Genomic DNA, 15,000 nt, shown 5'->3' with positions numbered 1-15,000 from the left:
GAGAGAGAGAGTTTATAAACACACTTGAGGGTTCCCACCTGAGGAGAGAGAGAGAGAGAGTTTATATACACACTTGAGGGTTCCCACCTGAGGAGAAAGAGAGAGAGAGTTTATATACACACTTGAGGGTTCCCACCTGAGGAGAGGGAGAGAGAGAGTTTATATACACACTTGAGGGTTCCCACCTGAGGAGAAGAGAGAGAGAGTTTATATACACACTTGAGGGTTCCCACCTGAGGAGTTTATATACACACTTGAGGGAAAGAGAGGGAGTTTATATACACACTTGAGGGTTCCCACCTGAGGAGAAAGAGAGAGAGAGTTTATATACACACTTGAGGGTTCCCACCTGAGGAGAAAGAGAGAGAGAGAGAGTTTATATACACACTTGAGGGTTCCCACCTGAGGAGAGAGAGAGAGAGTTTATATACACACTTGAGGGTTCCCACCTGAGGAGAAAGAGAGAGAGAGGGAGTTTATATACACACTTGAGGGTTCCCACCTGAGGAGACCTGAGGAGAGAGAGAGAGAGGGAGAGAGAGAGAGAGAGAGAGAGAGAGAGAGAGAGAGAGAGGGAGTTTATATACACACTTGAGGGTTCCCACCTGAAGAGAGGGAGAGAGAGAGAGAGAGAGAGAGAGAGAGAGAGAGAGAGAGAGAGAGAGAGAGAGAGAGAGAGAGAGAGAGAGAGAGAGAGAGAGAGAGAGAGAGAGAGAGAGAGAGAGAGAGAGAGAGGGGAGTTTATATACACACTTGAGGGTTCCCACCTGAGGAGAAAGAGAGAGAGAGTTTATATACACACTTGAGGGTTCCCACCTGAGGAGAGGGAGAGAGAGAGAGAGAGAGAGAGAGAGAGAGAGAGAGAGAGAGAGAGAGAGAGAGAGAGAGAGAGAGAGAGAGAGAGAGAGAGAGAGAGAGAGAGAGAGAGAGAGAGGAGTTTATATACACACTTGAGGGTTCCCACCTGAGGAGAAAGAGAGAGAGAGAGTTTATATACACACACAAACCAGAGAAATGCACACACACTCACAGTCTCACTGTCTAACAAACAAAAACACACACACAGGAGGCTGCAGTCTGCGGGCCAACACACACACACACACACACACACACACACACACACACACACACACACACACACACACACACACACACACACACACACACACACACACACACACACACACACACACACACACACACACACACACACACACACACACACACTCCAAATGTATTAGCCAGTGCTTTAATGACCTCTATTCGACCTCTCAGCGCTCCGTCTGACACAGAGCCTTTTATTTGGACGTTGCACTGGAATTAACAGTGTAGCAATCAATGAGTGTCAAGCACATAAGGCCCCTGGTAATTCACCACCTGTAACAGCAGCCGGCTCAGCTCAGCACTACAATGGAAAAAAGAAAATCCTACCAATCCTCGACTTTGGCGATGTCATTCACAAAATAGCCTCCAATACCCTACTCAACAAATTGGATGCAGTCTATCACAGTGCAATCCGTTTTGTCACCAAAGCCCCATATACTACCCACCATTGCGACCTGTACGCTCTCATTGGCTGGCCCTCGCTTCATACTCGTCGCCAAACCCACTGGCTCCATGTCATCTACAAGACCCTGCTAGGTAAAGTCCCCCCTTATCTCAGCTCGCTGGTCACCATAGCATCTCCCACCTGTAGCACACGCTCCAGCAGGTATATCTCTCTAGTCACCCCCACAACCAATTCTTTCTTTGGCCGCCTCTCCTTCCAGTTCTCTGCTGCCAATGACTGGAACGAACTACAAAAATCTCTGAAACTGGAAACACTTATCTCCCTCACTAGCTTTAAGCACCAACTGTCAGAGCAGCTCACAGATTACTGCACCTGTACATAGCCCACCTATAATTTAGCCCAAACAACTACCTCTTTCCCAACTGTATTTAATTTATTTATTTATTTTGCTCCTTTGCACCCCATTATTTTTATTTCTACTTTGCACATTCTTCCACTGCAAATCTACCATTCCAGTGTTTTACTTGCTATATTGTATTTACTTTGCCACCATGGCCATTTTTGCCTTTACCTCCCTTATCTCACCTCATTTGCTCACATCGTATATAGACTTGTTCATACTGTATTATTGACTGTATGTTTGTTTTACTCCATGTGTAACTCTGTGTCGTTGTATCTGTCGAACTGCTTTGCTTTATCTTGGCCAGGTCGCAGTTGTAAATGAGAACTTGTTCTCAACTTGCCTACCTGGTTAAATAAAGGTGGAAATAAAATAAAAATAGGTAGTGCCATCTTCCTACCAAATACACATTAGACTGGGTCAGCAACAGCATCTCATACACAGAACCTTAGTAACTACACTCACACCTGCCCCTCAGAGAGATCGAGAGAGGGTCAAGGAAGGATGGAAAGAGATAGATAATGAAAGAGAGAGCGAGGAAACAGAAGAGGACGAGAGAGTGAAAAATATATAACAAAATGGAGAGAGAGAAGAGAGGAAGAGGAGAAAAGGGAGAGAAGGAGCGAGAGAGACAAACAGGCATACATGTAACCTACAGCTGAAACACTGAAGAAGCTGTTACAGTGGTATTACTGAGTTATTATGTGGAGACATTTAGAGTTGTGTAACACTTACTGTTCTCTGTCTGTACTAGACACAACACTCTTCACAGCAGAGTGGACCTTTTCACAGAGAGCAGAGAAGCCTCTCCTAGACTAGTGAGTGAGCGGGAGGCTGCAGTCTCAGTGTGAGTACCAGCCATGCAGACTCAGTAATAGACTACAGTTGTAAGATATTAATTTGAGGAAATGTGAATTATTAAGTGGATTATAATTAATGGACATTTTTTTGTACGGGTTGATACATTTTTCGTTGGGCCAATCAATTTTAAAGTGGAAATTACAAACTTCAGTAGTATTTTTTAAACCTTGAATACAGTACAACTTTGCATTTCCTGCTGTACAGGAAAATTCTCAGCAACAAAGGAGTGATCAAATTATGCATCAAATTATGCATCTGTAGCTGTTCCAGTCAGCCTCATTAGTACAGCCTCTACTCTTTGAGCCTTCTCATCACCACTTCAACAAGAACACCTTACCCCAGTCCTTAATGACTGAGAGGGAATGGAAAGGGTATGCTTATATAGGCTATACACACAGACAGACATGCAGACAGGTAGGCAGGTATGCAGACAGTCAGGCATGCAGACAGACAGGCAGGCAGTAAGATAGACAGGCAGTAAGACAGGCAGTCAGGCAGGCAGGCAGTAAGGCAGACAGACAGGCAGGCAGGCAGTAAGACAGTCAGGCAGACAGACAGACAGACAGGCAGGCAGGCAGGCAGGCAGGCAGGCAGGCAGGCAGGCAGGCAGGCAGGCAGGCAGGCAGGCAGGCAGGCAGGCAGGCAGTAAGACAGAAATGCAGGCAGTCAGGCAGACAGACATACAGACAACAACATCCTAATTGGTTTTACTTCTCCACTCCCCTCCCCTCCTATGACAACAACATCCTAATTGGTTTTACCTCTCCACTCCCCTCCCCTCCTATGACAACAACATCCTAATTGGTTTTACTTCTCCACTCCCCTCCCCTCCTATGACAACAACATCCTAATTGGTTTTACCTCTCCACTCCCCTCCTATGACAACAACATCCTAATTGGTTTTTCCTCTCCACTCCCCTCCCCTCCTATGACAACAACATCCTAATTGGTTTTTCCTCTCCACTCCCCTCCCCTCCTATGACAACAACATCCTAATTGGTTTTTCCTCTCCACTCCACTCCTATGATAACAACATCCTAATTGGGTTTTCCTCTCCACCCCAATTCCCCTCCTATGACAACAACATCCTAATTGGTTTTTCCTCTCCACTCCCCTCCTATGACAACAACATCCTAATTGGTTTTTCCTCTCCACTCCCCTCCTATGACAACAACATCCTAATTGGTTTTTCCTCTCCACTCCCCTCCCCTCCTATGACAACAACATCCTAATTGGTTTTACCTCTCCTCTCCACTCCCCTCCTATGACAACAACATCCTAATTGGTTTTTCCTCTCCACTCCCCTCCCCTCCTATGACAACAACATCCTAATTGGTTTTTCCTCTCCACTCCCCTCCCCTCCTATGACAACAACATCCTAATTGGTTTTTCCTCTCCACTCCCCTCCTAACGGACGGACTGGGCGGGGACAACGGACGGAATGGGCGGGGACAACGGACCGGGCGGGGACAACGGACTGGGCGGGGACAACGGACGGACTGGGCGGGGACAATGGACGGACTGGGCGGGGACAACGGACCGGGCGGGGACAACGGACTGGGCGGGGACAACGGACCGGGCGGGGACAACAGACTGGGCGGGGACAACAGACCGGGAGGGGACAACAGACTGGGCGGGGACAACGGACACAAACGGAGCAGACATAAAAAGATTTCCATCATTGTAAATGATTCAGACACACATACACACTTCCTGTAAGCCTGACCAACAACATTGCACAAAAATTACATCACAAACACTCAATCATTACATTTCCTTTTCCCAGTTTGTGTACATTTGATTAAACTTCCATGATACCTTATCAAGTATGGTGTGGGGCAACTAAGACGCAGAAGTCTAGGTGAGGCTTTGAGAGCGGCTGGGAGTCAACGGATTTGTCATATCGCATCCCCTGGCTTCCGTCAAAGTGTTAAAATCCCCCAAGACAAAATGTTGTTTTTCACCCTGTGGTGTTGGTACATGTTCAATCCAGGTATTTTCTTTGTGCTAGTATAAAAAAATATATCCCTATACCCCGTTCAGTGTCTCTGCTGTGTAAGGTCACATCTAGCTGTCGTTCATTCTCTTCTTCTCCCAGCAGTGTGTAATGCCAATTCTCTCTCTCTCTCTCTCTCTCTCTCTCTCTCTCTCTCTCTCTCTCTTGGTCCAAGCTCTCTGTCATTGATCCTCTCTCTTTCTCTATGCAGTGTTTAACATAAGTTAGATTGAGAAGGAGAATTATCTCCCTCTCTCTTTCTGTTGTAGGTAAGGTCACATCTCTCACGCCCTCCCTCCTGGCAATGCTAATTACAATTCCATTCAGAAGAGGGTTTCCTGCTTTTCAAAGTCCTTCATTAGTTTCCTATTCCCATCGGCATGGTGATCCACCGCTCCGTCTCATTGGGCGTTCCTACTTCATTGTTATTTCCCCACTTGTCAATTAGCAGAGAACAAATCAGGCAACTCTAAACCTCTTTTCAACAAGACATTCATAAAAGACAGATTTAGTCATCTTTTGTCCTTGTTCATTATGTATCAAAACATACTTTACCACTCTTTCAACTGCCAGGTACTTCACCAAACCAAAAACTCTGCTCCCTAAAAAGGTCAAAACATTTATGAAAATCACCTACCATTGATGTCCCTGGGTCAACCACAATCTAATTAACTCTCTCCAGTCTCCACTTTAAAATAAACACCCATCCATTAAAGCTATGGAAAGAAATAAAAACAGGACATATCGCTATAGCAACAACTTTCATCAAATGCGCCGCAGGTACTCTTAAACTGTTTACTATAACTCTATTTACTACCTCCGCGGCATTTGCCGATGTCAGGGGGGTTGTGCAGGCACGTCATATTTTGTGATGGAAAAAAATGCTTATCTGGGAAAGAGCTAGTCTCAGCAGTATTCAAATCATTATTACTGTGACAATGTTTGTTTATTAATCAAACCTCCACTGCTAGTATGCGCAAACATACCTAAGATACGAATAAGAAATGTAGGAATTATGAATCAAGCCTCATCCTTGATTTATTGTTATTGGTTTCCCTCTTGTATATTCACAAGCGTTGTTGTGATGGTTTGGAGATGAGCCAGGCAGCATACAAATTAAGAGTTTATCTAAAGTAAACAAGGAAACAGACAGACAGACAGACAGACAGACAGACAGACAGACAGACAGACAGACAGACAGACAGACAGACAGACAGACAGACAGACAGACAGACAGACAGACAGACAGACAGACAGAGACAGAGACAGAGACAGACAGACAGACAGACAGACAGACAGACAGACAGACAGACAGACAGACAGACAGACAGACAGACAGACAGACAGATAGAGAGGCAGGCAGTGAAGTGAGACAGAGAGACAGAATCAGACAGAGATATGAAGGTAGAGAAGCAGACAGACAGTCAGTGAGTGAGACAGGGGGACAGAAGACAAGTTTAAAGACAGACAGTGAGACATATGAAGATGCATAAAGAGGACAGACAGCTAAACACATTAATAACACACACACTCCCATTCTCTGACTCACCTGTGATGTGATAGCTGACTTGGCGGTTCACTGTAGAGCTGTCATCGTCTCTAGTGTTGAGCACCGCCACCACCTCGCCAGGGGGGTCGCTCTCACGCACTGAGCCCAGGTACCTCTCATCCAGGAATCTGGGCGGGTTGTCGTTAATGTCCGACACAGCCACGGTCACCGTGGAGGTGGAGGAGAGGGCCAGGGTCTCCCCCAGGTCTGAGGCCACCACCAGGAAGGCGTAGGACGGGTACATCTCATGGTCCAACTCCTTGAGAGTAGAGATCCAGCCAGTGTTGCTGTCAATGGTGAAGGTCTGTGTGGATTGGTCCGGCTCCCCTTCGGATTGCGCCAATGTGCCTAGGCTGTATGTAACCTGTCCGTTAGCTCCAGAGTCTGGGTCCAGAGCCTGAACCTGGATGATTATGGTGCCAATAGGCATCCCTTCCATCACTGTCGCCTCGTAGGCGTTGGATTCAAATGCTGGCTTGTTGTCGTTCAGATCCAGGACTTTGACTTCTACGTCGACGCTGGTCACAGAGTCCAGCTTGGCCTGCTGCACGGTGGCTGTGACCTTGAAGTGGAAGGCAGTGATGACCTCGTGGTCCAAGGGCTTGTCCAGCTTGATGACCCCAGTGTCCCTGTCCACCACCAGGACTCCATCCTGGTTGTTCTCCCCGGTCTCTCCGTTGACCAGAGCAAAGGTGACTGGCAGCGAGGCGTAGCCTGGTGGGGTGATGAGGCGGACGGACCCTAGGGCAGCTCCTATAGGAGTGTCCTCTGGGACGGTAAAGGAGAACTGGGGTTGGGTGAAGGAGGGGATGAGGGCGTCAGATGCCAAGACGTGGATGTAGACTGATACTAAGGAGTGCTTGACAGGGATACCTCCATCTACTGCTTTAACAAAGAAAGACAGGACTGAGTTGCGCAGGTGGCTGAAACTCCCCTTGGTGACCATCCAGCCGTTGTCAGGGTCGATCTCTAACACATCCGCCACGGGCACGTGTGCCTCGCTGTAGAGCGAGTATGTCACCTTAGAGTTGGCACCGTCGTCAGGATCATAAGCCTGGATCTGGGTCACCAAGAAGCCCTTGCCTACGTCGGATTTGACGGAAGCACGGTATTCTGTAGCTCTGAAGCGAGGGACATTGTCGTTGTCATCCACCAGGGAGACCCGGACGGTGCAGTAGGAGGCCCTTCCACCTCCGTCCTGGGCCGCCACCGTAAGGACAATGTCCTTGTTGGCAGGGTCCTCTCTGTCCAGCTTCTCCAGGGTGGTGATCTGACCATTGGCGTCCACACTAAACTGGTCCTTCCCCACGTCGTTGACGAATGAGTAGGTAATCTGGCCAAACACTCCTGGGTCAGCATCGGTCGCCCTAACCTGGTAATAATAGTTAAGTTACTTTCTTTTAGATGGGGTATTGTTCATAGTAAACATGTCAAACAAAACATATTACAAATACTATTACAAATATAGTATCATGTGAATCAAAGATTCATTAAATAAAATACACAATTCATTACCACAAGCTGGATACTTTAAAATGAATGGCTCTTACCTGGATCACCTTGGTTCCTACCGCTGCATTCTCCCGTACCTCTGCATCGTAGGCATTCAGTCCAAACACAGGGCTGTAGAGGTTGGCCCCCAGGACCCTGACGTGCACCTGGGCTGTGCTGGTGAACACCCCATCAGAAACGGATACATTCAGACTGTAGGCTGGCTCCATTCTCTGCTTCCTGTGACCAGACAGCGTGATGATACCCGTCTTACCATCCATCACAAAGTTCATCCTCTCATTTCCTGACAGGATGCTGTACTCCAGTTTGTCATAGTCGGAGCTGTCAGCATCCAAAGCCTGGACACAGGTCACAAAATAGCCCCTCGTGGCCAGTTCGCTGACATAGGCCTCGTAGAGAAGCTGGTTGAACACCGGAGGGTTGTCGTTCATGTCATTCACCACCACCGTGACCGACACTTCACTGCTCAGCGGTGGGAAGCCGTTATCGGTTGCCCTGACGATGAAGTCGTAGCGCTGGACCAGCTCGTGGTCGAGCATGCGGGCGGTCAAGATGAGGCCGCTGCTGCTGTCGATGTGGAAGTGGTCGGTGCTGTTGTAGGCATCTGTGGGGTAGAATATCTGATAGCGTACAATGTTGTTCTTCTCAGAATCTTTGTCGGTAGCCACCACTTGCAGAGCCGGAGTGCCAATCATGGCAGTCTCAGACAGAACTGCCTTATAGGACATTTTCTCAAACACTGGAGGGTTATCATTGAAATCATTAACTGTGACATCTACGTCCACCTCAGCACGGGCGCCGGTCAGGTAGTCTGTGGCTCTGATGGTCAGACGGAAGGATGGGGCGATCTCATAGTCCAGGGAGTTGATGACTCTGATGACTCCGGTGTCAAAGCCGATGTCGAACTGCAGAGAGGGGTCTCCCTCCACGATGGTGTAGATTATGTTCTGGCCCTCAGGGCTGGTGGCATTGATTCCTAATATGGGAGTGTGTACCGCTACGTCCTCGTTCACCGACACTGCATAGAAGGACTTGTCGAAGACGGGCATGGCCTTGTTCACCACGGTGATTGGGAACTCTAAGGTGGAGGAAAGAGGAGGGTAACCTCCGTCCTTGGTGTAAACTACCATCTGGTACTCCTGGTTGGACAGGTCAGACTCAAAAGACTTCTTCAGACGGAGGCCGCCCGTCAGCCTGTCGATCTCAAAGTGTCCGTGGTCGTCTTTCAGGTAGTAGGACACCTCTCCGTTGATGCCTTTGTCACGGTCCACAGCGGTGACCCGGAATATGGCCGAACCAGGTTCGGCCTCCACTTGGACAGCAGCGTAATACGGTAGTCCCACGAACACAGGAGCGTTGTCGTTAATGTCCTCTACCTGGACCCTGACAATTACCCTGGCAACACGCAGACGGTCGTGCTCCCTCCCAGCCTCCACCACCAGCTCATAGAACTCCTGCTCCTCACGGTCGAAGGGAATGCCAGTGGTCTGGATTACGCCAGAGGTGGATCGGATCCGGAAGCGTGTCCCAGGATTCAGTAGGGTGTACTTGAGGGGCTCGTTGAGGCGATTCCCCACTGCGTTGACCACGGCAACTTTGGTGATGTTGGTATTGTTCTCTTGGATGGACGAGGAGTATAGGCTGTGGGCAAAGAAGAGGCCAGAGTCCAGCGTCTCACGGACCAGAACAGTGACTAGAGCAGTGCTGGAGAACTTACCGTCGGACACTTTGACGTTGAAGCGGAAGCGTTCCTTGGAGAAGTTGTTGTTTTTGACGGTGATGATACCGCTGGAGGGCTGGATGGTAAAGTGCTCCAGGTTGCCATCTGTCACTGAGTAGGTGAGCTCTGTGGAGACGTTTTGGTCTGGGTCCATAGCTGAGACCTGTAATGCCTCCACTCCTACATAGGTGGGCAGCAGCAGGACAGTTTCGTAGGTGTCTTGGGTGAAGCGAGGTGGAGAGTCATTTGTGTCGATCACCTGGATGGTGACCTCGGTGGGGCTATCCGCTGTCAGCTGAGGCCTCCCACTGTCTCTCACATGAACATGAAAGTTAAAACTAGCAAACGTCTCGTGGTCCAGGTTGGCGATAGTCCTGATGGAGCCGGTGCCAGAATCCACTGTAAAGAACATCTTGGCTGTGTCCTCAACGATCTGATAGACCAGGAGAGCGTTCTGGTTACGGTCAGCATCAGTGGCCTTGATGACCAGAGGAGTTTTGTCTGGGTTCAGGACCACACTGTTGATGGGTGCCGCCTCGCTGATACTACCCTGGTAGCACAGCAGCTGGAACACAGGTGGGTTGTCGTTTTCATCGACCACCCGTATGAGCATGGTGGCGTTGGAGGCCATGCCAGCCATATTGGTGGCCTGGACGATCAGGTTGTAAGATGCTGTGGTCTCATAGTCAAGGGGTTTCTGAGTTGTGATCACACCACTGTACTGGTTGATCCTGAAGGTGCGTTCGCTGTTGCCATGACGGATGTCGTAGGTCAGCGTGGATTGGCTCATGGCGCTTACTGTGGTGACAGAGGTTCCCACGGCAACGTTCTCTGTGACCTCGGCCTGGTACTCGGTCTGGGGGAACTTGGGTCCGGCGTTGTCAGAGAGTGTGACGGCGATGCGAACCACAGAGGTGGCAAAGAGTGGCGGGGAGCCGTTATCGGTGACTCTGATGGTAATGACGTAGTAGCCGATGGTGGAGAGGTCGAGTTCGCGGGCCACAGAAATGATCCCCAGAACCGGCTCAATCCGGAACGTGTTCCCTGTGTTGCCTAAAGGAAAACAGACATAAGAATGAATGATAAATACTAGTGCATCGAAATCTATATCAACTGCTTGTATATTGTCATGTCTTCGATCAGAAGCTACAAGTAGCTTGAAGCCCACCTATGAGTAGCTCGCCAAACAATTCTGAAAGTACATGCAATTATCATGTTTTCCCACTGCAAAATGTCATAAACTAATCTCACAAGTATCAGACACCGCAAGCTCCCAGCTACTATCTAATCAACGCAATATTAACATTATCCTACCCCTGGTTAGCCACTATTGGCTTAAAAAAGCAAATCTAATACAATATCTGCCAATTAATTTCCAGCAATATTGCCCTTGTCTGTCTGTGTGGTGCGCTGGTTTGTCTATGACTCTGTGTGGAGCCAGTTGATGTGATAACCATCTTGTAGGTTGACAGAAATACTTTCCCCAAAATATTCTCAATTAAATGTTAACTGCAAAGTAGGCTTACCTGGCAGAAGTATATCATGAGTAAGTATATCATTTGTATCTATTATTTGCACATGTTTCTAATGAAAAGAGTAGCGGCAGTACAGAACCATCGCTAGACCGTCATATTAGATGGCACATTCCTCAAATTAGACGGTAATTAAAGGGCCATATGCGTAACTAACATTACACTCCAAAATACACGTGTTAGTTTACTTCCAGACCCCCCAAAAAAGGGTCTTCTGATGTGATTTAAGCATGACATGGACTCAGAACATCCAATTGTATTGTTTCTCTGTGAACAATTGTACATTTGAGAGTAAAACATTCATAAATCTAAAATCAGGTTAAATAAAAGTGAGAAAACATCATTTGCGAAAAATCTAACAGAATTTTGGGAATAGGAGATTTTATAGGACCCCCTTAGAGTGGTTAATAAACAATTATTTGAACAGATATATTGACAGAAAACATAGTGCACTACTATCTTGAACACTAAGGACCTGGGAAGAGTTGCAAGGTAGAGGAGCAAAATGGGCATATTTAAAAAATGGAAGAAAATAAATTGTGGCTCCCACCATGTTTCATTTTTAAAAGTAGCTCTCATGCTAGAAAAGGTTAGAGAACCCCAGTCTATATATTTGCATAGTTAGACACACCTTATTCTGTTGATAGTTCTAAAACTCTTATTATAAACTGGGTGGTTTGAGCAAAGAAAGCTGATTGGCTGAAAGCTGTGGTAAACGGTATCAGATGGTATACCATGGGTATGACGAAACATTTATTTTTACTTCTCGAATTACATTGGTAACCAGTTTATAATAGCAGTAAGGCTCCTCAGAGGTTTGTGATATATAGCCAATATACCACAGCTAAGGGCTGTGTCCAGGCACACAGCGTTGTGTCATGCTAAGAACAGCCCTTAGCTGTGGTATATTTGCCATATACCACACCTCCTGGGGCCATATTGTTTATTTACAAAGCCATTTGTATAGTTGCTCACCTGATTCCATGGTATAGAGGAGTTCTGCGTTCTCTCCTTTGTCCTTGTCCAGGGCAGTCACCTGGAGCACAGCAGACCCCACTGCTGCAGACTCATAGACCGAACCCTCGTACAGAGCACTGGTGAACACTGGGACATGGTCATTAACATCCTCCACATCCACCAACACTCGGGCCAGGTTCCTCCTGTACGGAAACTCCTGGTCTTTTACCTGAGGGCGAAAAATGGTTCCAATCATTAGTCTAGACACTATTACATTTCTCATTATTTAACCAGCATGAGGCAAAATGAACACTTTTTTTTTTTTTTACTTTATGTGTTACGGCAATGAATAAACATACCAACAGAATCAATAGGACAACATTACTGGAGTTTCCTTTTAAAAAAAAGATGTACTGAAGCTTTAACTTCCCATGAAATGAAAAGGGAGTGTCACAGCAAACCGTTCTGGGTCTTCTGGGACGGACTAATCCCGTCATTGGGAGATCAGATGAGAATTTGAGTGCTAATCAGATGGATTTATGCGAGACTCTCCACAACAAGAGAACGGGATCAGAGGCAAAGCCTGTCTCACACGAGGTGCCACACAGGGGGAGTATTAATAGAACCAGCATTAGCATCAGAATTAGCGCTAGCTCTGCTGGCGGTATTATGAAACGCTGGCTAGTTCAACACACTTAACACAACCCAATGGGCCTATGAGTGGTATAATAACCCTAGACTGAATGGTATTATGATACTGAGGAAGTGTTAGGCGGAAGATCACCGGGTCCATTGGAGACAATAGAGTTGTTCTGTCTCTGTTCTGTCTGTGTCTATGTACGCCTGAGGCTCAGGATAATACGTGTGTCATTGTGGCTCAGTCGTTCTATTAATCAAAGCAGCTACGCACAATAGACAAAACTGTTATATGTGCTCTGGCTGGGGAAAGTTATCTTGGACTCTGTCGTGGTTATGTGTAGTCAATGTATATTTATATTGTTAGACCTCGTATCTCTTTGGTGCAGGAAGATGTTATAATTAGGAGATACTGATCATATTGCAGCCTATACATTGTACCCTGTACCAATGCCCTTACATACCTGGTTCCAGCTCAGCAGGCACTGTCATGGGCACACCGAATGCCAGATATTAAAGATACTATCTACATGTGGATTTCACCAAATTAAATCAGTGAGCCCGCCTAAACTTAAATACAGTATTTTCCCTAATACAAAATGTCAGGCAGACGTTCCTATCTGGCTTCAAAATGACACCGTATAATCTATAATTATAAGAAGACATAAAACCGGTACGACTACAGTGGTAGAATGAGCAGTCGTTTCCTATTTATGTTACCCACTGAACCAGATGAAATGAAGTAAAACAGAGTGAATGAGGATGATTCATTTCAGAACTCCACACACACACACACAGTCAGACTCCACATACACACACCCACACACAGTCAGACTCCACATACACACACACACAGTCAGACTCCACATACACACACCCACACACAGTCAGACTCCACATACACACACCCACACACAGTCAGACTCCACATACACACACCCACACACAGTCAGACTCCACATACACACACCCACACACAGTCAGACTCCACATACACACACCCACACACAGTCAGACTCCACATACACACACCCACACACAGTCAGACTCCACACACACACACACACACACACACACACACACACACACACACACACACACACACACACACACACACACACACACACACACACACACACACACACACACACACACACACACACACACACACACACACACAGTCAGACTCCACATACACACACCCACACACAGTCAGACTCCACACACACACACACACACACACAGTCAGACTCCACATACACACACCCACACACAGTCAGACTCCACACACACACACACAAACACAGTCAGACTCCACATACACACACCCACACACAGTCAGACTCCACATACACACACCCACACACAGTCAGACTCCACACACACAGTCAGACTCCACATACACACACCCACACACAGTCAGACTCCACACACACAGTCAGACTCCACATACACACACCCACACACAGTCAGACTCCACATACACACACCCACACACAGTCAGACTCCACACACACAGTCAGACTCCACATACACACACCCACACACAGTCAGACTCCACACACACACACACACACAGTCAGACTCCACATACACACACCCACACACAGTCAGACTCCACACACACACACACAAACACAGTCAGACTCCACATACACACACCCACACACAGTCAGACTCCACATACACACACCCACACACAGTCAGACTCCACACACACAGTCAGACTCCACATACACACACCCGCACACAGTCAGACTCCACACACACAGTCAGACTCCACATACACACACCCACACACAGTCAGACTCCACATACACACACCCACACACAGTCAGACTCCACACACACAGTCAGACTCCACACACACAGTCAGACTCCACATACACACACCCACACACAGTCAGACTCCACACACACACACACACACACACAGTCAGACTCCACATACACACACCCACACACAGTCAGACTCCACACACACACACACAAACACAGTCAGACTCCACATACACACACCCACACACAGTCAGACTCCACATACACACACCCACACACAGTCAGACTCCACATACACACACCCACACACAGTCAGACTCCACATACACACACCCACACACAGTCAGACTCCACATACACACACCCACACACAGTCAGACTCCACATACACACACCCACACACAGTCAGACTCCACATACACACACCACACACAGTCAGACTCCACATACACACACCCACACACAGTCAGACTCCACACACACAGTCAGACTCCACATACACACACCCACACACAGTCAGACTCCACATACACACACCCACACACAGT

General features: G+C 47.5%; 1 protein-coding gene across 1 annotated transcript in view; it reads right to left on the bottom strand.

The window, feature by feature from the left end:
- The window catches only part of LOC124006375 (protocadherin Fat 3-like), a 378,106-nt gene that overhangs the window by 65,473 nt on the left and 297,633 nt on the right, over window positions 1-15,000 (bottom strand). The window contains 3 exon segments of the mRNA XM_046316357.1: window positions 6,317-7,688; window positions 7,867-10,601; window positions 12,056-12,266. Of these exon segments, the coding sequence (XP_046172313.1) occupies window positions 6,317-7,688; window positions 7,867-10,601; window positions 12,056-12,266 (4,318 nt within the window).

The sequence above is a fragment of the Oncorhynchus gorbuscha genome, linkage group LG19 (assembly GCF_021184085.1).
Source record: "Oncorhynchus gorbuscha isolate QuinsamMale2020 ecotype Even-year linkage group LG19, OgorEven_v1.0, whole genome shotgun sequence".
Classification (NCBI taxonomy): Eukaryota; Metazoa; Chordata; class Actinopteri; order Salmoniformes; family Salmonidae; genus Oncorhynchus; species Oncorhynchus gorbuscha.
This window is presented reverse-complemented; position numbering and strand designations above follow the sequence as displayed.